Here is a 24,617-nt window from a genome sequence, read left to right on the forward strand (position 1 = left end):
AGTTCGCGTGTAAACAACATAAAATCGCAGCTGCAACTGAGGGCAGCCAAGATTCCGGAGTGTTTCGCCCAGAGCAACAAAGGGCCCCATCCCGTGTGGCCCCAACGCGAGTTGTGTAATTTTTTCGGTGACCCTTCTCCCAGCAGTAGCAGAGGCGTGCGCTGCAGGTTTTGCGTTGGATTTTTTTATTACGCGAGTGATCTAACGTCACCTGGTGGGTCGTCTCGTTCCGGTCTCGCTAAAGGTTGTTTTGATCGGTCGCGTTTGTGAGACACGGAGTGGCACTTCCGATTCGATTCCTTCCACGCCAGTAAAGCAAGTTACAAGGTATGTAAGACTGTGTCCCGATCGGTTCCCCGTGCTCACATTCCCTTTGATTTCCCCCCCTTTTGTCTGTTTTAACCCGATTTGCAATAGTGATTAGTTCGCTAGGTACTAGCATTCGACCAGTAGATCCTAGCCGATCTTAGCAAAAGGTGGTGGAAACTGTCTATTAACACGAGCCGTACGCACCCGTGGCGTTCTCGCTGGTAGTCCTTAGTCCAGTTCGTTTTGCGAAGCGCGCTTCGAAGGGCGCCGCGGAAACGGGTAGACCGTACCGTACCGTAATCTAGAACCTTGCAGTAGGCATTGATTATTGATTTTCCTCGCTCATCACACATTCCAGCGTGTTTCGTAATTTTCACCACCGTCGCGTCTCCATGGGAAACGGCGATGGCAGCATAAATCACCGATTCTTTCCCATGCATCATGCGGCCTGTCCTTATCTAAGTTCTTGTGTAAGCGATCGTGTTTCCGTGCTTTCTGTGTACGTGTTTGATGTTTGTGTGTTTTTTTTTCTTGCGTAGAAGCTTAGTAGCCTGTCCGTAGTAGTCTAGTAGGGTGTTTGCATTGTGTAGAACTTCGTCCTGGTGCCGGATCTGTGTCATAACGCGAGGTCCTGTTTTGAAAGTGCACCTACTGTGGGGTTGGTGCTGGTGAACAGGAATGCACCAACCTTCTCTCGTTCTGCAACGTGGTGGGGTTTTCCACGTTCTTCCTTTCCAAAGGGTGTTTTACTGCCCTCCGGCTTTCCCGATTTCCCTACGACGTGAGACGGCCATTGGCGGGATGATACGGGACGGCCAGGTGACAGGTGGCGAACAGCACGAGGAGGTTTTTTTACCTTTCTCGATGGTTTTAGCAACTGTCAGATGTGTGTATCCTTTTCGGAGAGAAACCACAGTCGAGCGAATTGAGAGAAAAATCGTTCGCTCGTAGAACCGAACGAGAGAGAGAGAGAGCCGTTGCTGGGCGGTGGAAAAACTGAGTAGCGCTGTTTTTCCCCCATGTCTGTCCCGTGTGTGTTCGCCTGAACGTCAGTATCCTTTCGCCAGTCTCGAGCACGGAAACGGGTAGAAAGCGTTACACAACGGTTCCAAACGGTTTTTTTCTCGGCTGCCCTGCTGAAGACCCCACTTTTGAGGCCTTTTCCCGGAAAGCCAGCAAATCCTTTGCGCGTGGTCCTGCGTGTCCGGGCAGTTTTTCGTTCAGTGTGGCCCCAGAGACGCCTCGGCGCTAAGTGAAAAGTTCCCAACTCTCCCCCTCCACGTCTGCTGGCACTCGAAGCGGAGTCACACGGCCGTGTCCTTGCTTGGTTTTTGGCATCTAGTCGCTTGTTTTTCCCGTCGTGAGCAACCCGCAAAGGCGCAAGGTAATTATGATTCCCGAACGTTTTAATTATTGCTACCGAAACCGCGTCAAATGGTGTCTAGAACCGTGGGGTGTTTCTTCTTGCGCCCATTTGGGGCGCCTTTCCAGCTCGGGGTGCGTGTGTTTGTGTGCGTGTGTGTGTGTGGGTCGATGTGTCGGGGATGGTGGCCCACGGATGGGCTGACCCGAGAAGCCCATCAGCAAGCGGTCGATTTTCCCGAGATCGATTTTCCTTTCCGACAACAAAATCACAACCCGTCGATGCCATTTCCGGTTGCGTTGGCGAAAACGTTTGTTTTTCCGTGACTGCAGAAAAGGTTACATAAGCGAATCGTCCCAGTTTGCCTCGATCCGGATCCGGATCGCCTGCACAATGGTGGGGGAAAAAGAAGGAAAAGTCGGTGCAAACACTCACACTCATGCACCGTACGCTCAACGGTGGGTTTCGCTGTCAGTTGGCTGCTTTTCCGAGCAGCAGCCTGAGAAATTGGGCCCGCTCCAGGTCGTCCTTTTTGCGTCAAACAAAAAAAGAGAGCGAGAGAGAGAGAGCGAGAAAAACGCACCAAGAGAGAACGGCTAGTGCACACTACCACAAAGGGAAAACGCAACCCCCTCGCGCCGTGAACGGGCTTTCCGGAAGCGATGCAGGTTCGGTTTTCCACCCGGTGGCCGAAGAGTTTTCTCCCGTGGAAAAGCCATAGTGGAAAGCCCCCAATCGCGACTATTACGCGACTGTGGCCATGTTTGGTTGAGCCTCGGTTTTTGTCTCTTTCCACTTTTGACACTCCGTTTCACGGTGAGGGGAGACCTGCGACAGTGAGCGTGTCCTGGCCAAAAGCCGTCTCGTCTTCTCACCTACCTGCTAAACGATGATGTGCTCTGCTACCGGGCATGTGGTCGGTGCTATGACCCAACGTAACCGGCCATCGCGGACGCCGTGGGTGCGCTCATTTGAATGTCACCTCCACCCGCAAACGGAGGAAATTCCTTCTGTCGAGGCCGTTAGCATTCCAGGGTGCTGTTCGAGTCCTTTTTGCTTACATAACCACCGCACCGCACCGACAAATAACCATGGTCCGGGGTGGGTGATTCAAGAACCTGCTTCCTCCATCGGTCTGGAGCGGTCTTCATTTTAAAACCTCCCCCAAATGCAACATCGATTCGGTCCGACGGCGACGGTCCGGTATGACGTAATTCTTCTCTCTCTCTAGCGGCAACAAGGGACCGTTTCCCTCGCGGCGTTGTGTTAATATTTACACTCCAATTTAAGCCCTCTTATCGGTGCCTCGAAATGTGCCTCCGGACTGTCCGGGTGGGGGAGTTCTAGTGCACAATCTGTGCCGGATTCGCTCCCTTACGCGGATGCACGGATGCATGAAGTATTTCCGTTTGCCAGTTGCATGCGTTTTTGTGCATTTTTTTTTTGTTTCCTCCACGTGCAAATGCTTCGCGCGCCCACTGTGTTGGATGAGCGTTAAAATATCCAATTTTCCTGTGTGTTTGCTCACATCGCCGTTTTGGGAGCGTTTGTGGGATTTTTGATTTGATTGTTTTATCGATTACACCAGATGACGCTCGGAAAGGAATGCTAGCCTGGCCGGGTATGGCATGCAAATAGTTTAAACTAACGATTGCATGTCTAACGAACGGTCTTTTTCTGTTCTGCCAGGCTGATTTGTTTGTTTGTTTTTTTTTTTATTCTCGCTTCTATCTTGCGTAACTCTAATCCGTCAAATCAGTTGTACGGCAATCAGTTTGGGTTCTTGGTTTATTTGCTCAAGGTTCACCGAAGCGAAAAAAAGAGGGTATGAACCGTGAAATAATTCCACAACCGATGTAGGACATGCGAAACAAAAAAACATCCTTATTGCTGAGGAAATATTGCCATGAGTTCATAGATCATGGAAATTAATTTTGTTAAAACCGAAAATGAACCTAAATATTAGCTGCCATACTAAACCTTCTTCCAAGAAAACGAGCGTTCTTATTCAGTCCATCAAAGTGTGGTGTTCAAGATTAAGCATCAAACGAATAATCTCGATCGTTGAGCTAATGCTGCTGGCATCACCATCCTTTGTGAGTGCCAGAACACACTTTGGCTGTGATTATTTGCTGTAAATGGGAGATTAGCGGTGAATAGGACCGCTGGATGAAGCAACCTCGCATTTAATGAGCCACGGCGTGCGTCCAAATGGCGGCCGTGGGAATTATGTTGCCGCAGTTTAACCATCCGATTGAGCCATTGAAAGGTGTGTGTGCAGAAGATGCTTCAAACGAATCCATTTATCCACGGAGGGCGCTACCCTCGGTGCTGTGGCGCTTTGTGATTGACCTTGTGGTGAGTTTTCCCGAATTTTTCGACCGCCCTCTTGCTCTCCAGGGCACATTATTCTTTCCGTGTTTCAACAAGCCGGAATAATGGCATTGCGTGCGCATTGTTATTAATTGACCGTTGGCATTGTGGATGGTTAATTAGGCATGCTTTCGTCCTTTCGGTAATCGTTCGTTGCTCACTCTCCCTCGCACAGATTTAGCGCCCTTGAAGGTAGAAAGAAAGTGGTCCTCCTGCGAGTCAACATCATCGAACATAATCCCCATCCCAGCCCCGTCAGGTTGGAACCGGTGTGGGGCGTTCAAACCGTTGGGTTACGTAAGCGTTGGCCGCAGAAAAATGGGATCCAAGTGTGACTGCCGCTCGATGGTCGAAATAAAATCCATCCAACGCAGCCAGGCAGGGTCCGGATCGACCTTCACCTTCAGGTCCGTCGAACGCCGATAGCCTTCTACCGAAGAAGGTTGCCCGTTTGCTGTTGCTGCTGCTGCGGATTTGGTGCTTCTCTATGTCGGTTTACCTTTTTTTGGAGTTTGAACACGAATATTCCGTTCCGCGAAGGCGTGTGCCGAAAGTCCACCGGCGAACAACCCGCAAAAGTCACCAAGCTTTTTTTTGGCGGAAAAAAGACCGATAAACCGAAGAAACACAGCGCGGTTTGTGGCGCACGCCCGTGATCAATCGGGGTGTCCTTTTTGGTCGTGTGCGCGGCATTAGTATTCATCGCGAAAGATGCGTGTTTTGGCATCGGATGTAGCATCGACGGACATTTCCGCCCGGTGATGGTTGCGTCGCGAGAACTGCACGATGGGGGTCTTAAAAATGGCTCCTATTTCGAGCGCGTGGACTAGGTGGGTTTTGGAACCGGTTTTGCTGGAGTTCGGTAAAGCATGGTTCAATGAAAAAACACGCCAATAAGAGGTGGCTCGTAAAACGCGCAAAGGTGTCACTATGGCACGCGGAAACGGCCGGTACGGGCGGTGTTTTGCTGGCGAGTGAGAGAAAATAGCCAAACTCTAAAGCACCCTTCTAAATCATCTTTTCTAAACCATCGTAAAATCGAAGGCAAAAAGTCAGCCAGAGCTATTAACTTTTTAATGACGGGTTTCCGTTTGTGGCACACGTTTTTCCAGCCGCTGGCGTACTGATAAATGTTAGAGCACCAGAGCAGCAAAGAACGTTAGAGCATGCCAAGCGAACGAGTAATAAACTCACCCCCACCTAATACGCCACGTGACGCTTGGTCAGAGCCACGGCGTTGACGCACATTAACGTACGCCGAATGGTCAGCTTGCACACTTTACTGCAACCGTTTGCATCGCTGCACCGCAACCCCAAATAGGTCAGTGTGGAAAGCACGCGCGTGTGTGCGTGCTTGTGTGGGTCGTGTGCGGTGGTAGTGGATTAGGATGATGGCGCACGTTAATGTAAATTATTGATCGAGGGCAATATCGCAGCAGGCAGGCCCTGGGAGTTGCGTGTGTGATCGATTCGTCGATTTTGTGTGAGAAAATCGACCGAACGGCGCAACCCACTGGTTGATCGATCCCGGGGTGTACGTGCGGTCTGATGGTAAATGGTCGGTATGAATAAATGACCAAATGCTGTTGGTACAAGCGGGAGGGTGCCGTTTGTTAAACAAGTAAGAAAAAAATACACCCCAATGCATGGAGCAAATGCCATTAGAAGCAGAGCAAAACGTATAAATTATGAACGATGAATTTATTTCACTCCATGGACACCATGGATGGCTCGCAGCTGGGGATTGGTAGAATTTTCCGCAACCAAACGCAAGCACATCTTCGTTTGAAGTTGCGACACCCAAAAGGTCACCGTTGACACTGAAAGTTTTGCTCCGGAATCCGTCGTTTCGTTTCGCATCCGCGTTGCTAAGCGGCTTAGAGGCGCACAGGGACTTGTCGCGTGACCAAGAAACCAAGCGGAAACGATCGATCGCAACAAGGGAAGCCCTCGTAATGATGCCGGCTTTCGGTGGGCTGCGAGCATGCAAAACCCTCTGGTGGTTGGGACGAAATGATTTGCACCCCTCTAGGGCCATCCCTGAGCCATTCCCTCTACTGGTGGCGATGAGTTCGCGAAAAGTTGCCACCGAAAATTGAGCCCCAGCGAAGGCTTTTCGAGCCGGTCTCTTACGCAAGAGTTTCACCAAGTCTCATTCCGAGTGCAGAAACGATATGCCCACGTGCTTGCGTGCCTGAGTGTGTGTAGTTTTCCCTGAGCCAGAATCTCGCCCGTTTGTTTCCTTGAAACAATGGCGAAAGTTGGGTGTCCTTTCAGCAGGATCACATTGAATGCTGCGACAGTTTTCAACAGCGGACAACCACCACAAAACCCCTAAAACGACGTGCGGGCCCGCAAAATTGGATCGAAAATATGCCCCAGTGCGCTGTTTTGGAGGATTAAAAATTAAAAACCCACTCGAGACTTGTGGACGACCGCGCCACATATGGGACTGCTGATGGTTGGGTTCCATTCTGGCACTCCGTTGTTGTGGGAAATGGCACTCCGCGTGTGTGTGTGTATACGTCCCGGGTCCGCGTGTCGTCGTCATTAGGGGTTGTCTACGTCCGATGTGATGACTGCTTTTGACAGCCAGTTCGGGGCATTGGGGAGATGACCGTTCAAACACCGATTAATGGAGAGGCTCATGTCAACGGCACGTCACGAAAGACAATGCCGGTCGCTTCCGGTGGGACTCTGGTCGGTTGTGGGAGATAAATGGGGTGTTGTGTGGTTGAAGCTCGATGAGTTGGTCAAGGATGTGTCAGAAATCGTCCTTTAGGGGGTTCAATCATTGCAAAACATCTCCATTCCAACGAAAACCCAACCAAGCAGCTAAACAGAACATGGGTGCGACGATAGATCCAATTGGGATGCAAACAATTTTAATTCAAACGTTCCAAAGGCCCTCTTTAGTCTCTCAATACCACCGGCAATGTACACCGCGAGGTACACACAGAAAGCTCCCCAAAGTTATCTTCATTTTGTTGTCATATTGGATGTCATTTCATGAGGGAAAGGAAATTCGATAGCACTAATCAACTCGAGCTCTAGTAGTCACGGCTAGAGCGCTCGTTTGACACGCAAAGGCACGCGCGAACTACTCCTCAGGCGCAGTTCAGGCGCCGCACCTTCACCTTGCTCGCGTTGCTGTCGGTGGTGATGGTGATGGTGGTTGTATCAATTTTCGTGCAATCAAGCCTCTGCAAAGTCGACGCAAACAAGCGCGCACGAACGACGTCGCAGCCCAACCACCGGTTATCCTTGGGCGACTCCCTCGGCGACCTGACTGGCCGTAGTTCCGTTGCAGTAGTTGCGGTCTGTTCCCCCCCCCCCCAACCCCCTCACCATTGGGCACCCTTCACCCCATCTGTCTTTGGGTTAGGAAACCGGTAAACACGACTGCCACTTTGATGTGTAACACTTCGCATCAGACAGCGCACGTTTGACACTGGACCGAGAAGGTTGATGGCGATGCTAACGAGAACGAATGCACCCTCGGTGGGTGGGGGGTGAAATCAATGCAAAGTTCCTGCTCGGAAAGCTTCGCTAACAACTTCGCTCGAACTGGCAAGGATGCGGTTCCTGCTAAAGGAAGACGAACCCAGCTGCAAGAGTTTCGAATGAGGGCCATCTTTATTCATACCGCTCCGTGACACACCGCCAGTTGGCTGAAAAATGATGTTGTGAATGGCGCGGTTGCTGCAGTGGTTGGTTCATTTTCCCAGCACCAGGTTCCGAACCTCGAAGACACATCAAGCTAATGCAAGCATTGCGTAACGGGCACGTCTCTCCAACGGTGGTTTCCTTCTGTGCTCGTCGCAAGCGAGTCCGTTGGACCATTTTTCAACCCCACGTCCACGAACGGCTTATTAATTCAATCTGATCCCGGGAACGGATGCAGTGCGCACTTCGCATCTTCGCTGCATTCGAGAGAATCACAGCAACCCACACGGGGAAGGTACTCCATTAGCAACCAACGGCAACTGCTGCACTTGGGCAGCTCGTGGCAGCGAAACCACTTCTCAGAAGTAATCCTCGAGACTGCAGCGAGCACAACAACTGTCACCGACCCATGGCCGGGTTAGTTGGCACCGTTCTGTGTGTGTTTTTTTGTCGGTTGTTACGGGGTCACCCGGAATGATTCATAAGTTTTAATGAATAAATTTCCCGCTGTCCGAGCTGTAAATGATGAGACAACTTTGCTGTTCTCGCAGCCGTAGTGTATAATCCTGGTGGTGGTTGCGGTTGGGTTGGCTTTTTTCCGAAAAGACTTACTTATTGCGGCCCATTCGGTCGACGAAGGCCGAATTGTGGCACCGTAAACTTGCGGCGCATTAGGTGGCAATGATCTCTCGCGAGGATCACGAAAGGCGTGACGGCGACTTGCGGGAAATGTTTATTGCGATCGGGCGTTTTTCGCTCGCACAAAACCCACAAACCCACAAAGTAAAGTAACAAAACTACGACCAAAGCTCACGACCCCCGGTTGTGTATAATCAAGCAGATTATGGGTCGCTTCAGTGGGCAGCTTTTTGTGTTGCAAAGCGTCGTTGTCTACTCCTGGAGGGCGTTGTCGGTGTAAGAGCTGGTCCCGTTTGTCGTGGGGCTTTAGTTTACGACAACGTCGCTCTTGATGCCACGGTTTTGGGATCGTTGCGTTTTGCCGTTGTTTCCGACCCATAAAGCACATCTTTTTTTTTGTCATACTAATGTGACCGCGATTCCCCGGTGAGTTACAATCAAGGGCCGGTGCAAAGGGATAAACAGCGAAACAAGCGCTCATTCTGTGGTGGAAGGACATCAAAATCGAATCAGCATAAGATAATATGGCGGACACAACGCATCTTGTGCTTCGTGATTCAGTGGTTCTTCTTTTTTTTTGCGCTCTCCTGAATGACGTGTCACAACAACAACAATCACAAAGAGCAAAATTTACTCGAGGACAACGTCGGTCAATAGGGAAGCTGCGAAAAGATCGTTCTTCCCGACAGAGGAGATGTTGAAGAAGCAGCACAAGTCTCTCTTTGTCTGGAACCGGTCTTGGGTTGGGTGGCTTTCATGTTTGGTAATAAAATTATCAATCGAAATTGCTTCTCCTTCGATCGATCGGTGCGATGCTGAGATTGAATTATCCTCGCGCACACGCACGCACGTACGTGTCTATAAGACCTTGTTCAATGTTCGGCATTTGCTGGATGGAAATGGCAGAAAAAAGCCCAGCAAATTCGCCTGCTGAAACGCAACTCTGCCTCCTTTTCGGTGGTCGATGGAATCAGTGCCACCGTTGCCAAGATGAAGTGAATGATGAATGATCAATTTCGCACCTCTGGTGGCGCTAATCAATTCCACCCATTTGCCGGCGTCTGCTGATGAGTCAACGATTTTGAACGGGTGACTCCAATCGATCGATATTAGTTCATGCGTCAGCGCTCGCGCCAGTTGACGACAAAATGAGCCCAAAATTTTCGTTAGTCAGCAACCGACTCGGTTACAGCATGCGATCGCTCGAGTTCCACAACTGTTGCGTGAACGTGGAACGAGCGTTGCGAAATTGCTCTTGCGTTTCGCTGGCTGGTTGAACTGCGTGCCAAATGGGAAGGCAATTTGTCTTTCGATGATCCTCCTTTGAACTTCGTTTTCTGCTCCCATCGGTAAATGTTTGAGCTGAAACAATATTTTTTCGCCGTTCGTGTTTGTACAGCGTTCTTTTTTTTTGTTTGCTGATTGATGCATCATAAAATCGGCGGCGTGTACAATTGAAACCGTAAAAAGATTGATCCATTTGATCAATAACCGGAGACGATGGTGTGTTGCATATATTTTTGGCCGGCTTTTCGGCACGCAAACGGCCGCTTTCCTGTCGTACCATCAACCAAACAACCGAAAGCTCACTCACCACCGTTGAGGCTTCAGGTCGGTTTAATTAATTCTCGTTTTTATTTGTTTAACGCCAACATGCGAGCCTCACCAACGTCGCTTTGTGGTGCTCGTGAAAATAATCTCTCGATCGCATTCGCTGTGTTTTTATACTTCATGACACCATGTAAGCCTTCTTGCATTGAGCACAGGAGGGCCATTGCATGCAATTAAGAAATTGATATGATTTATATTGCTGTATGATTGCCGTCGATGGAGCAACCCCCACGAGAGGGTTGTTCATCTTTCATCTCTGCGTCTGGAATCGCTCTCTTGCTCTCTCTCTCATCTCGCGCGCGTTTAAATTAACTTTGTGAAATCATCTTCACAAAGGCTTATGATAGGCCCTGGAGTGCGGCTCAATTACAGTAAATAGTCTGGAGCGCGTTTCCTGTTCTTGGGCTCGGATTTAGCGGCCGCGAAAGAAGCGGAGCAACTGAAAAAAAAACCCGCGGTTCCATCCGTCGCACTGGGGAAGCCATAAATTCAATTCCCGCTGAATTATTGTTTCTGCGCAATAAGACGAGCCCCAGGCCGCAACCTCTCCGGCCGTACGTAATGTATGCATGTGTGTTTGGGTTTTTTGCGCTGTACCTCAGGAATGAGGCGGCAGCAGCAGCAGCAGTAGTATGGCTTGACGCAATCGGGGCTAGGGAGGTAGGTGGCCCATATACGCCGCAAGGCAGAGAGATAATAATGATAGGGAAGGAAAAGTGCTATCGCGCACGATGGACGCTTGGCTTTGTCGCGTAATCCCCGACCGTCACTCGCAATGATACACCAACACCAACGCCCCGTTATCGGGGTGGGTTTTTTTTTGTCATTGTCGCCGTTGCTGCCCCCCACTGCAGCGATGCACCGCACACAAACACATACATACATACACGTTGCACCTCGTGGGTGGGTTATCCGTTGTTTCGGTAGCTTTTTGCGCACTTGCACCCACGCTTATAAACGGCACTCTCTACTGAAGAAGCTCCTGCGCTTAACCGCTGCGTGTCGTTTGCCGTTTTGAGCGAAGGACCGAAGATAATCGAATAAGGTCGGTGTGTGGGTAAATGTAGCAAAAAATAGGTGGACAAACATCACCACCCCACACACTTGCCTCCAATCCACCCCCCCGAACGAGTGGGGGGTTAGTTAAACACAGTAGAACAGTAGAACGTTGCGTGATCATTCGCCATTAGAGACATGAGAAGGAAATGTCAACGCAAATTGTGCCATTTTACTGCTTGTGCTACTCATTTTCCATCTTTCATGCGCTTCAAGTGATCCAACGGCAGGGATAGCATAGTAGGGGGTGTATAGAGGGTGTATTATTACCCTCACGGGAAGGGTAATCAAAAGTATCCTCCATCGCTCGAAGAGTGATCGGTGTTAAAGCCCACCACCACCATGATCACCGGTGTGTGCGAACATCTCGTCCTCGCGAACGACGAACGACGGGAAAATGCCGACATTGTACATTAATCAACCCCACTATATCACCACCCACTACTGTCACGATTACTCATCACACAGACAAACGTTTCACCATTTATTGTGTATCGCTTGCGTTTTTCGTTTATTTGATCGTGTTTTTTTTCTATTGCGTTTGTGTGTTTTTTATTTGTTTCGGTGTTTTGGGGCTTTCGAGGTATGATGGTACTGCTAATGCTTTCTTGATGTATCTCTCCGTGGCTGGATTCTGGTCGTTTGGTGTAACATTAAAGCGTTCCCTTATCTCCCGGCTTCCCTGTTCGTATCCTGGTGTTGGTAATGCAGTTTTCCCCTGGGTGGCGGGTTTTGTTTTCCATCGTAACACACCTCCCTTAGTTAGCCATTTGGTTTAGTTTGCGTTTGCGTTTTGCGACATGATTTTATCTTATTCGTTTTTTTTTTCGTATTTTTTTCTCTCTTTCTCTCTTTTTTCTCTTTTTTCTTATCACTTGCGTTTCTGGCGTGTCGCGTTGTTTGGCGCGGGAAAATAACGCAACCCACGTAAATCGACAACAACAACTTGCACGTGCGATAAAACTGACCGCCGAAACTCGCGCCTTGCAACCCGTTTTTTCCGCGGCCGTACGTTTTTCTTTTTCCTTCGGTTTTCCTACGTTTTTTTTGTCTCCCTCGCGTTGGTTGGTGTGTTGTGTTGTGTGCGCGGGGTTTTATATGCGTTTTGATTATTGTTTGATTTAATTTGTGTGCATTTTTCCAACCTACCTTCTTTGGCTTCCGCGATGCGATGCGCGCTACATTTGCAATTGCGTTCGCTTCGATCGACGACAAAACGACAAAACCTACCCCCACTCTCACACACATACACAACTGGAAAACACCGAAAAACTTTCGCCCTCCACACGCCACTCGCTGCGAAAACCACGTACGGGCTAAATTGGAAAACAACAATTCAAAATTCAATACTCTAACCCCCTCCTTCGGCACACCAACGCACCAAACCCTCTGCAGCCAAGATGCCCCAATCCGACGGGGGTTACGTTTCGCTCGGTGGCGGCCCAAACTCGATCTACAACTCGACCACCGAGCCGCAGTCCGGTTCGAAGTCGGTCATGGAAACGGTGAAGCGCGTCATCGGGACGGCCATCGGGGCCCAGGACAAGCACGCGCTGCTGGAGCGCAATGTGGCCGGAGCCCAGCCCTTCATTGTTAGTGCCAGGTAAGCCACTCGCCGCCACTAGCTGCCGCACTTCGCCGTCGCTCGCCAAACCCCGCAAGGATACCCTACCCGGGCTGCCTCTGAAAGCTGTGCCAAGCCATCCTGGTGTCCTGCTCCTTGTAGCTTTCTTTGAAAACCAACCCAACCCCTCTTCCGTGTTTCGTTCTTGTTCCGCGCTGTTGATCGCTGATTCACTGTATGTTTGTGTATGTGCGTCTGTGTGTGTGTGTGACGTTTATTTTTATGATGCTGCGAGCTTCCGTTTTTGCTCCTTTGTTTCCTCCCTGCTCCACCGGGAGGGACAAAAAAAGGGTCATCGTTCCGCAAAGGGTTCATTCTGCTTTCGATCGCCACCCTACTCCAAAACCCAAACCCTCCTTTCGAATCATCCCCCCTCCGTCGGCGATACAACCCCCCCCCCGCCCCACGAATGCGGCCAACCGAATGCCGGCACGAATCGAGTAACGGATTTCATTGCACAAACTGCAACCCGGAAGCACCCACAAGGATAATGACCGACTGGGTGGTGGGTGGATCGGTACCTTCTGGCAGTGTATCACTTTTCTTTGCCCAACCAACCACCCCGGTGATGGGGTTGGAGCTTTTGTGGACGAAAGTAGGTCGCACCGAGGTTGCCGAGCAACTGGTCGGGAGCGAAGAAAGCACCAATTGGCGTTATTATAGCCCGTTGCCAGGGGCGACGCTTCTAGGGACTGTCGTATGCTGGTGCCATTTTTAGTTCACCTTTTTGTGTGCGCCATTATGCTAAAGAATGCCCCCGAAGGAAGCGATCCCTTGGGGGCGGTGGAAAATGTGCGGATTGTACAGGAATGGAGACTAACTATTTCCTCGATTTCGATCGCGCACGGTAGCACCGTGGTGATGTATAGGGTAGGGCAGTTTCTAAAGTTTCATGCCACCACCCCCAACTAGGGACAAGAAAAGCGTTGAAAAGATGGTACATGGAGGAATATTTCGCTAAAAGTTATGATGTACTACGCTGCTCGGAGAAGGTATAACGTTGTACCGGAATTGTTAGGAGTAGTTTAGTGTGCAAGTTTTAAATTCCTATCATTAATACTTTCCAGAAATGTCGTTTTTTTAATTGCGAAGAGCATACTTTTATGACTTGCGCTGTCCATTGAAACCCTCACCCGGTGAATCTTAAATTTCTAGTTCTTATTGCTCAAGATATACGTTTATCTCCTACTTCCCTTGCGAATTTACGAGATTAAAGCCCCTGCTAAAAATAGAATCGTATGGGCACCGGTAGTCCGTTAGGACTAGAGAGTGAATTATTCATACGTCAATAGATGCGATTGGTTTGCCTTGCGTTGCCTCACTCGCACGGACTGATTCGCTCCTACTGATAGTTTTTTGGCGGTTGAATTATTTCGATCATGCTGGGAAACTTCTTTTCCCACCGGCAATGGGAATTCGTCCGGCAAAGTTGCTTCCGGTCGGGGGAAAACCCCCCATTCCACCAGCCCAACTTCTGCTCTAAGCAACCTCCAAAGACTAATCGAATGGAACCTTCCCTGCGAGAGTAACGGTTGGAAGATTGAGGATACTTTTTTTTCCTCCGCTCGCTGCTCCAGAAGTTGTTGCTCTATATTGGGCACGTTCGGTGCGAACCAACGCCGTAGCACGTCCTACGCGTATCATCCCCGACACCACACGGGAGGAAACAGTGCGATAGATTTGCCCGAAATGGATGTGTAATTTCTTTTCTTGCCCGGAACGGAACGCCCTTTCCTTCACGTCGGTGGAACCAATTTCCGGCACGATGCGAGGCGTACTGGTTTTGGCCGCTTCTGATCGCCGATTGTCGTCACTGAGTCGTGACACGCCGCCAATAAAGCGTTAAAAGATTCGTCCTTTTTTGTAAATACACCACGATCACGCTACGGTCGATTGCGCTTGCAGAATGGCGAGAGTGCTTTTGTCAGAAGACAACCCGGACCAGGATTTATAATCGCAGTGCGCCGCGTAGTTCAAGTGATTTTTCATTTTGTTGCTCAGTACAGCGTCGAGGTGAGACTTGCGAAAGCCGATCGGGTAACGCTGATAATGGTGCTCGCCAGTGGCGAAATGCTTTGGCAAGAAGACCTGCATCGTCGTTCGATAGCTAGATGTGTTATCAATCGCCGCAGTCATTACGGCGTCCCAGAGTTTCGTTTGCCTCGCCAGCTCTTCCCGGTACCGGCCAGTTTTATGTGGCAACCACTAGCGAGGGCTTATCTTTATGTGAGTTTGGTTTGTGAGTTGTTTCGCCGGGTGGCCGAAATTGTCCGTTGTTTGACGAGTATGTTGGGTTTGGGGCAACACCGGGTCAGCCATGATGTGGGTATTATGACTGCTTGGGCAATCTGCCACATTTTCGAAAACGCGCTGCCAACGGTTTCGGTGGTTTCCGTTTTCTTTTTCGTTCGTTTTAGTACTTTCAAACCCGAGCAAACATTGTCACACGTGTTCGGGAGGGGTGTGTGATTCATTCTGCTCATCGGCTTGGCTTAATCTGCTTACCTTTAGTGCTGCTTTCAGCCCGACATGCGCCTGGTTCGAGCAACCAGCATATCCGAACACCATGAAAAACGACACCCGGTTGTTAATTGCGTAATTATGTAGGAGCTTTTGCGCTAGCTACAAGCTTTGCGAATTGCTTCTGTATAACATGTGTGTTTTGCATTTGTTTGCATTGGAAGCTTGCACTGAATCAAACCGCTTGCAACCGTGTTTTATGATTTTTCACGCGCTAGCTTTGTAGGGGCCTTTGGAAACAGTGTTTTAAAGTAGCTCGGTGTTGTGCACGATGCTGTAAAATTCAACATTTCCGCTTTCGCTACGATGGGCACATTTTCTGGGTGTGCTTCCAGCTCCGGCTATCGGAAGAACTCGACCGTTGCCATAGAAAACATGGATTCTTCTTCACAGGCACGCGACGTGCTTTTACATTTTTGTTACTTTCCGCCGACTCCCGGTTGAATTTTTGTTATTGAATTGTTTCCGCTTGGATGGCAAATCGTTTGAATTTGTTATGAATTCCTGGAGATTCTTCTTCTCAATCATAATGGGCAGGCCTGGCGGAAAAGATGACGCCTTGTACGCCACGTCGAGCATCACGATTAGACCATCGAGCGATGGCACCGAGAGCTTGGTTGTCTTGTCAACTCATCACCGGAGCAATGAGTCGGGTGAATTCGCAGTGCACAATAATGTCGTTTGATATGGTGTGATTTGATAAGGCGAAATTCGATCCGATCGAAATACACTTCGAGCGCCGCGTTATTCGTTTGATTTAATCAAAATTGCTTTCGCCCCGTAGAACGTAGACCTGGGTGTAGGCTTTTGGGCTGGGAGGATCAAAATTGTCGACGTCGTCGTCGTCGTCCCACTCGTTTGGCGGCTCGAATATTGCAAAGTTTGTATTGACGAAATAAATTCAACCTGCCGCTCACAAGGAAAACGGGGTGCGAGGCAATATCTTGACAGGAACGTCGAGGAAAAGTTGAAGGTAATTTGAATATCGCTACGCTTCGTGCCACGCTTCCTTCCGTGTGTGCTTGCTTTGCTGCCGTTCCACCATTTTTGGACGCATTCGATTGAGAGTATCGCCGTCATAAGCTTCATGCCCTCCTTTAGCATCGCTACCTCACATCATCGTCATCATTCATCATCATCATTGTCCGCGTACGTGCCATTCGATGCAATCAATAATCAATGCCCGTCAAGCCAAAGCTCAGTCAATGCTCAGCCGCGCAGTATTCGTGAAAAACATCATACCACCACTAAACAATCGTATAAGCATACTGGAATCGACTACAGCAGAACAGAAAAAAACACATAAATTCTACTTCAGTAACTTGTGTTATCCCTCGTTTTAAGTTTGAGTATCCCTCTTTTTTTCTTCTTCGTGCACGTTTCAGAACGAATCTCAATCTCAAGAGACCGTTCGCTAAACACCGCAATTGGTGTACTATTTTCCCCCTTTTTTTCTCGATCTACTTCTCTCTTTAATTCCTTCTTATAAATAACACTTGAACCGTTCCTGTTATGCGTGCTCTTATCTAACTTTCCTCTTAACTTCTTTACGCTGCTTTCAATTTTTCTTTCCATTTTCGTTTGCAACTCCCGCTCCCCGTTCCGGATTTTGTTTCGTTTGTTTCGTTTTCGTTCTACTACGTATGTTTTCGGCGCCTGCATGTGATTTAGTACTAATTTCAGAGACCGCGACAAAACCGGCAAATCAACGAACGCCAGAATGCCATCCGCACCAGCACACACTGCCGAGGAAGCGCGCCTGCTTGGGTAAGATTGATGCATTTTGTTATGATTTTCTTTCGGTTAAGTTCAGTTCGGTTTGAGTTCCGTTTTTACTACTAACGCAATGCTCCGGGCTAAAGGCTCGTTTCGGACCCGCGGACGAAACTGGAATGCGCGAGCGGTGCGCTCCCAAAGGACCGCTTTGGTTGTGTATGTTTTTTGGGTTTTGTTTTATTTATCAGTTTGTTTTGTTTTTTATTCTATTCGTACGGAAAGTCCAACGAGTTACTTTTGGTTTAACCGTTTTTTTACCCTTTTAATAACACGACATCGTTACACGAATCAAATGTACAAACAAACAAACAAACAAGCAACCCATAAACTACTCAATACACAACGAACGGCTCTTATCATGCGCTCTTTTCCTCCAGCTCGTATCGCAACGCGCGTAGTGCTCTCATTTTGTGTCATGCATACCTATATAAATACACCCGATTATATACACGTATGTTTAAGATAATTATGATATTAAATGTATCGCCGAATGAGCGCCTATTATTCCTCCAACAGCAATTCACGCAACAGCAACAAACGCAATAAATAAGATGTACAGAAAGCAACGACGATTTGCAGCGATTGTGGATCGTCTGTTGTAACAGTTCACTGCATCATGATTTGTATAAAACCTTCTTTTTTTCGCACTCCAGAAGCTATAGCGTTCAGCGTACGCAACTAAGAAAATTTCCCAGGGTATAAACGCTCTGTAAAGTAGTTGTTGGTCAGGGTGCTAAATGACGAATAAACGGTGATGCTGCTGTAAGCAAAAAAAAAAGCTCCGCACCTTTCGATTGAAACAGCAAATCGCATTAAAATGTAATGGGATTGGAGGGCAAATTCAAGCACTTCTTTGAAAGCATTTGCTAGGATTTCCACGCGAACCGAGCTTAAAACTGAGTGGGCGCACTTCCACGTGGACGCACTCTTCCCGGAAGCACGCCTTTTTCTTATCCAGACTCTGGAGGCAATTAAAAAAGGCCCCACGCCCGGCCGCTAACTTTTGCTATTATTACATTTGCTTTCCCCATCATCGGCTTCATCGGCTGCATTAGTGCGGCCAGTGGCGCGTGGGTTGATGCGCATGCTGCTGGCGAAATGTGTCGATAATGGACAGGACTCAGGACACATTTACCTTCCGAGGTCGGAGTGTGGGAGCACTTCAATTATGCAACAATTTTCATAACAGACCCCTTGCAATCTGCCCTTTCGCCTGGAAAGCTCCCGCATTGCCGTCTTGCAGCCAAAGAAAGAAGGACCTGCTTGGCAACGGCTCGGGAAAGCGGATCGATACGGAAGCGAACAAAGCGCTCTTGTGTCAGAAGTGCATCAACACACAATCTTCTCTCCGCCGCCCGTTCGGTGGCAAAATGCATTAACTAGTTGCCGCTGCTGGTGCGACGAGATTGGTATTGGGGGAAACACACAGCCGCTTCTTTGGATACGAACGAAAGGAAGCGAGACATAATTCATATGAAAGCGACCCAACCAGCTGTAGTGCTGGTTCAAAAGGGCCGCTTTATAGATGGGACGGTGCAACGGAGCTTGACGCTTCAAGGACCAACGACGTGCAGAACCTTGAGGAGCGTATTGTTGGTCGGAAAATGAAAAGCTGCAAACAAATACTATTGTGTGATGGGATTTTGTTTTCTTCTCGTGCTAGCATCTTATGGAAATGTCACTACTTTCACTTCGCCTGCTAGCATGAGTACCGTGGAGCTTCCATAAAACGTGGAGATTTATTCCACGACAATGTGATTCTTTGCTTGCATCGTGTGAGAAAACACGCTCAAATGGCGACAAAAAAATATGCATGATAAAACACATGTTCAGTAGCAACAATATGCGGACAATATATACGAGGTTTTAGAAAACCCTCCAGCAACATATGCTTTTTACTCTCCTGTAAAGCAATGTAACGGGACGTGGTAGCATAACAAGGTCGTTTTATTGATAGAACTGGCTTAGAATAGGTTACTTTGTATTACCTTTAGTAGTGTTGTGCTTTCATGTTACAGTAGCCCGCTAGTCTATAGTAGAATCCGCCAAACTTCCTGAAATCTGCTCCATCTAACGCACTCGTGTGTCCATTAGTTTGCTTGAACAAATCGATTCGAGAGTGAAAAGGTTCATGGAAGAGGCATCTCAAGACAGCGAGGCTTCAGGATGTGCTGCAAATCGAGTCGTCTTTTCATTTAGCACATGATTCGCAAATTAGCACTCGAAGTCGCACGCTGCGCAGTATGATGGAGTCGCTACTTCTCCGTCCGAAAAAAAAAACTGGCAAACGGGATGTATCATGCCTCAAGAGCAGTCAGTGGGTGTTGGGTGGCTGTTCGCAGTTGCCATCGAAGTGTACGGTTGCCGTTGGAAGGAACAAAACGCCCTTAGCTCGTGAGCCAATGTGAACGAGCAGAGCGAGAAGTCGCACCGACGGCGAAACTGTGCCGAAGGCCGTTTCGAGAGATGATAAGCAATTTCCATTTGCCCGGTTTTGGGGGCAAAAAAGCGCGCATGTGTTGACTTGGCAGTATGTTTACGCTACCGTACTCTCGGAAATGCGTCTTCACCGTGTCAAGGCAGCGTCATTGAAGAAGCGAACCCGTACAATCACCGGTACCGGGTTGGAAAGGCCGAACCCACGAATCTTGCTCGATCCGCATCTCGACCGGTATGAAGGTACGAGTAAACAAGCTTTTAGGATTATTACCAAACAGTGGGTACAGCTCTTGGCATCGTGCAAATTCTACTGTTGGATGAATCATCAGAACCATCCTGACCCATGGACCATGGACCATGTTTCTGGTAACCTGAGATCGAAAAAGTTGCATGGCGGTGTTCATTAGCCTTTCCTTTGGGATACTTGCGTTGAAGAACCCTTGACATGGGCGGGAGTTGGGAATGTAAATTCTTGTTCTTCGCTCAACGAAAAGAACCGCAGCTCGGTCGGTGAGTGATTCTTGATTGAAACGAAGGAGGGGCAAAATGCGAAAAGTCTTGTATCTATTGAATGATTCGCAATTTCCATAATGAAGCGAAGAATGGAAGTGCAAAATGTGCGCCCGGGCGTGCTTTGGTAATGTTTTGCAAAACTTTCGAGACCGATAAACTTTTCGGCATCGCTTGATTGTCGATTCGATGTGTGTTGATACCCAATCCTTTTGCTCAAAATAAATTAATCGAATATCCGCCGCTGGCGGGGTCTGGCTGTGTGTAATGGAGACACATTTTTAGAGCGTGTTTTCGGCGAGTTTTATCGATGTCTCAAGTCAACCGGCGATTGCGGGCATGCTGCCGACGACAGAACATCCTGTCGGCAAGCACGAAACGAATTCGAACAAGTTTAATCAGTGACATCAGTCAGCGGGCTAAATTTGGAACAAAACGGAAAGCATATGCGGGTCGCCAGCCTGCGTCATGGGATGCAATTATCCTCTTGCTTGGCAGTGGTTCGAAGCCCGACCCTTCGTCAGGGAGTTTTCTTTTTTTTTTACAAATTTGCGTCCCCCACAACGACGCTTTGGCAAACTCGTAAAAGCTCTCCGGTGTGTGTTTGGCGGTATGTCAACATCTCATGCTGGGACAGGGATAGACATAATCGCCCTTTCATGGGTAGCGAATTAATTAATCCATCAAATCCAGATCAATTCCTGCGACGGTCGTGGGTATACGGCCGTAAGATCTGCCCGGCTGCCAGAAACGAAACCCATCAAAAGCTGCTAATCTATTCTTGAATGGAACTTTTCAGAAGGGTATTGCAAGGCTAGGGAAAAACGTAACCTTTATTATTCGGAAGTCACGGTGGATTAAAACAGGTATTTCTTCCTTTCTGTTTTTTTCGCCAAACCAGCTAAGCTATAAGAGATTGCGGTTTCAGCGATTATAGCATCCGAAGGAAGCATCCGTCTCTTGTGATACTAAACTCAGTGACATGATACGGTTTGTTAGGTTGAATTCAACTACTCGCTTTGAAGCATTTTATTGTTGCTGCCAACACTTGCTCCACACATTGCTGAACGTTACCGGAATTCGTCCAAAAAAAGGGACCCGGTAGATGGCGGTTCCCTTATCACATCACGCTGAAAAGGCTCAACGATAAATTGTTTCCTTTGAAACGCTTCCATGGGACGACTTGTCGTAACAGTGACAGACCGCCGAAAATTCTTTTAATCTATTCGTTTCTCCCGAGGATTCCAGCACCAGCTCTCGGGTGGCGTATTCCCCCACTAGGGCGCAATTGATGGCAAAACGAAAAGCTTTCGGCCGCTGTGGAGAGGATTGCGTAGTTGTGTTTGCCCGCACGAAAACGCTTTCAAAGCGCTCAAAAAAGGATGCCGGCTTGTATGCTTCAGATGGCCGCAGGAAATGAGGCTTTACTTTTACCACTACCACTAGTAGCATGGCTCGGAAGCCGTGCGAAGTAGAAATAGGACGAAAGCGTGCGCATTTAGCGATGGCGTTTTTTTTTTTGAGAATTTTTCCCTCAGCCTGCAGGGGCATTGTTGAATTTTGTGTTCACATGCTGGCTGCTATAGTTACCACCGGTCAGGCCATCGTTCAGACCGGATGGCTGGCCGGTTGGCCGCGACAGTCTGTCGGCGATAAGTTCGATTTTTCCCACCTGCCCGGCTCACGCGATCTGTAGGCTCGTGGAAAACGTAGGCCTTGTGAATCACGATCCTCTCTATCGCCATTTAGTCGACCGCTACATCGAACGCTACATTTGTGAAGGGCATTATCGTGCCGTGTCGGGATTTGTATGTTAGTAAAAAAAAAGAGAAGAGGAACATGAAATAGGCGACGGCTATTTCACGAATTCGTCCTTTTTTGCTGCAATATTCCTTAGCGCTGAGGAAAAATAGGCTTTTTGATGGAGCGGCTCGTGCTTCATCGCAATGCTATGAATGATGGAGAACGATTTTCCAGCTTTCTGGAGTGGATTTCCGTGGTGCTTCGTTTCGGGCTGTCACCCGAAAGGACGACGTACCCGGTTACGTAAATTTCGCTTCCGCACCGAAATCCTCGCGGCGTTGCTGCTCGCGCATACAACCGTTCGGTGGAAAATTAAATTGCCAAATTAAATTTCGACGCTAGAACGGAAAATACGGGCATCACGGCAAGCGTTTTCGGAAAAGGGAAAAAAAACTCGGCAAAACACGAAAATTAAACGTCTGTCTGAAGCTGTACGCGTCATTTGGCGTGGAAAAGTTTTCACGCGACGGTTCTGTATGCGTGCGCTTCAGGGATAATGGAAGGGGCAGTATGCTTTTTTATTCTGTCGCTAAAGTTGTAGGAAAACTGTCCGATCGCATTCGTGCGAAAGGTTAGAGGGTAAATAAATGCTGCAAAACTGTTGAAGCTTGTTTTCAACGTATTATATTTCGTTTATTGGTGTAGTGCATTTTGTTTGCTTAATTCAGATGATAGTTCTGGGACTTCTTAGTTATGAGTCAAATGCTTTTTCATAGAGTTTGATGTACCTAAAATATGATATTGATTGAAATAATTATTGAACTTTCATGTAACGTTTAGAAATGTGATTAGAAATATTTGAAAGTTTATCAATGCTTAGATAATTTAATATCCAAAAAGCGATGAATTATGAATTAAACTATTTTGGGATCATTTTTAACATCAAAGTTGAACTATTAGATATTGATAATATTAGTATTCAAAACATGTTCTGAAGCGCATTCGGAGAACAACTCGATATATGAAACACTTCTCCCATGTGTATATATATCTTGAAATATAATGCGCAAATGAATAACAGGCGGTATTAAAGCTGCGATGATATTACGTCAATGAAATCAATGCACATGAGGTTCGCCCTCGATTTCGTGACTCTGCATCGAACCAGCGGCGTACCGGTTGAGACTGACTCCGTCCGCTTTGATCCTCTTTACTCCGACACAGAGCGATGCCGGTGGACCCGATGGACGACATTGAGCTGCGCTCGGTTCAGCTACAGTATCCCAACCAACGCGGTTCGATAGTTGGTTCATGCGATCTACGGCGCGTTCCGACGGACAAGGGCGACATCCTGGTCGCGGTGCAGGGCGATACAACGAAGCCAGCCATCGTGACGTACCACGATCTGGGATTGAACTGTGAGTAGCAGCGAACCGCATGCAGATGCGCAATGAATCGCAAATGGCAAGAACTGCAAGCAAGAGATAACGCTTTGCCACCTTATGTTTTAGATGCATCGAGCTTCGCCGGGTTTTTCAACTTCCCTACGATGCGCTCGCTGCTGGACAACTTCTGTGTGTACCACGTGAATGCTCCTGGACAGGAGGAAGGAGCCCCAACGTTCCCGGAAGAGTGAGTGTCCTTTTGGTTGCCTTATAGAACCAGCTCGTTTATCTAACCATCGCATCCGTATGCACTTTCGCTCACAGTTACGTCTATCCTACGTTCGACGAGCTCGGATCGCAGCTGCAATTTGTGATGACACACTTCAACTTGAAATCCATCATCGGATTCGGCGTGGGCGCTGGCGCGAACATCCTGGCCCGGTTTGCCTTGGCCAATCCGGATAAGGTACGTGCAAGAAAAGGGGCTCGCTGGGATGGAACGTGCTTGCATGCATGGTTGACGCGTGGCTGATAACGGCCACAGCATTATGTGGAGCGAGTCTGCCTGTCTCGGGCGACGATTGTCCGCACAGTCAGCGGATCAGTTCTTTCGTTTGTTTTTCAAGATGTCCATAACGCTTTTTTGTTACTCCCGTACGAGCAGGTTGGAGCGCTTTGCCTTATCAACTGCAGTTCTACAGCAGCCGGTTGGATCGAGTGGGGTTACCAGCTGCTGAACACGCGTAATCTTCGCACCAAGGGCATGACCCAGGGTGTGCTGGATTATTTGATGTGGCATCATTTCGGTCGGAATCCAGAGGAGCGCAATCTGGATTTAGTTCAGGTGAGTGATTCGAACAGTGGGAAGCTACATATCAGGGTTTTAACCGAACAATTGTTTCTATTTTCGCACTCACACAGCTTTATAAGAGCAATTTTGAGCGTTCGATAAACCCGGTTAACCTGGCCATGCTGATTGATGCCTACATCAAGCGTACGGATTTGAACATTGCCCGAACACCGTCGGGTTCGCCACAAACTTGTGAGTATTCGAAACAGTCTGTTAATTCGAAGTGGGCTATGTGCATCGTCGGACAAATAAAATTAGAGTGTATATTAAGCGGCAGTGGGTCGTTTTACCGGATAGCTACAGAGCGTCACCGCAAGGGATGATATTTTACCGAAACTGACTGTAATGTTTTACCTCTTTTTATCCTCATTTTGCCCATCGCCAGCTGCCCCGTCGTTGAAGATGCCCGTGTTAAATATTACTGGCGCATTATCGCCCCACATCGATGATACAGTAACGTTCAACGGCAGACTAATCCCGGAGAAGACTAATTGGATGAAGGTAATTTCATTTTAATCGACAGCTCCGACCTTCTTCTTTCACATGTTTCGTCCCTGTCCGTCCGTGTGACATCGGAACTAAATCGACGTTATTCCCGGAACTCCAGGCCAGGCCCAGTGGGGCGCCACGTGTGGAGGTGTATTGATGGGTGTGGTTTTTGGTCGATAATGTAACTAATGCGTCGAAGTTGCGTTTCGCGTATCTGTCTTTCCTCCTCTCACTTTAGCACTATCGATCGGCGGTAATACAATT

At 48.4% G+C, this 24,617-nt stretch overlaps 1 protein-coding gene across 4 annotated transcripts in view; it reads left to right on the forward strand.

The window, feature by feature from the left end:
* LOC128726223 (protein NDRG3) overlaps positions 1 to 24,617 on the forward strand; it is a 30,979-nt gene continuing 6,362 nt past the window's right edge. For 3 of the 4 annotated variants that reach the window (XM_053820017.1, XM_053820018.1, XM_053820019.1), the window contains exons 1-9: positions 1 to 327; positions 12,413 to 12,620; positions 16,833 to 16,928; positions 22,854 to 23,047; positions 23,141 to 23,261; positions 23,339 to 23,480; positions 23,679 to 23,858; positions 23,936 to 24,056; positions 24,250 to 24,365. In XM_053820017.1, the coding sequence (XP_053675992.1) occupies positions 12,418 to 12,620; positions 16,833 to 16,928; positions 22,854 to 23,047; positions 23,141 to 23,261; positions 23,339 to 23,480; positions 23,679 to 23,858; positions 23,936 to 24,056; positions 24,250 to 24,365 (1,173 nt within the window). In that variant the 5' untranslated portion in view covers positions 1 to 327; positions 12,413 to 12,417. The remainder of the gene's footprint in view (positions 328 to 12,412; positions 12,621 to 16,832; positions 16,929 to 22,853; positions 23,048 to 23,140; positions 23,262 to 23,338; positions 23,481 to 23,678; positions 23,859 to 23,935; positions 24,057 to 24,249; positions 24,366 to 24,617) is intronic. The other variant, XM_053820020.1, reaches the window with a different exon arrangement.

Source organism: Anopheles nili, chromosome 3 (genome assembly GCF_943737925.1).
Source record: "Anopheles nili chromosome 3, idAnoNiliSN_F5_01, whole genome shotgun sequence".
Lineage (NCBI taxonomy): Eukaryota > Metazoa > Arthropoda > Insecta > Diptera > Culicidae > Anopheles > Anopheles nili.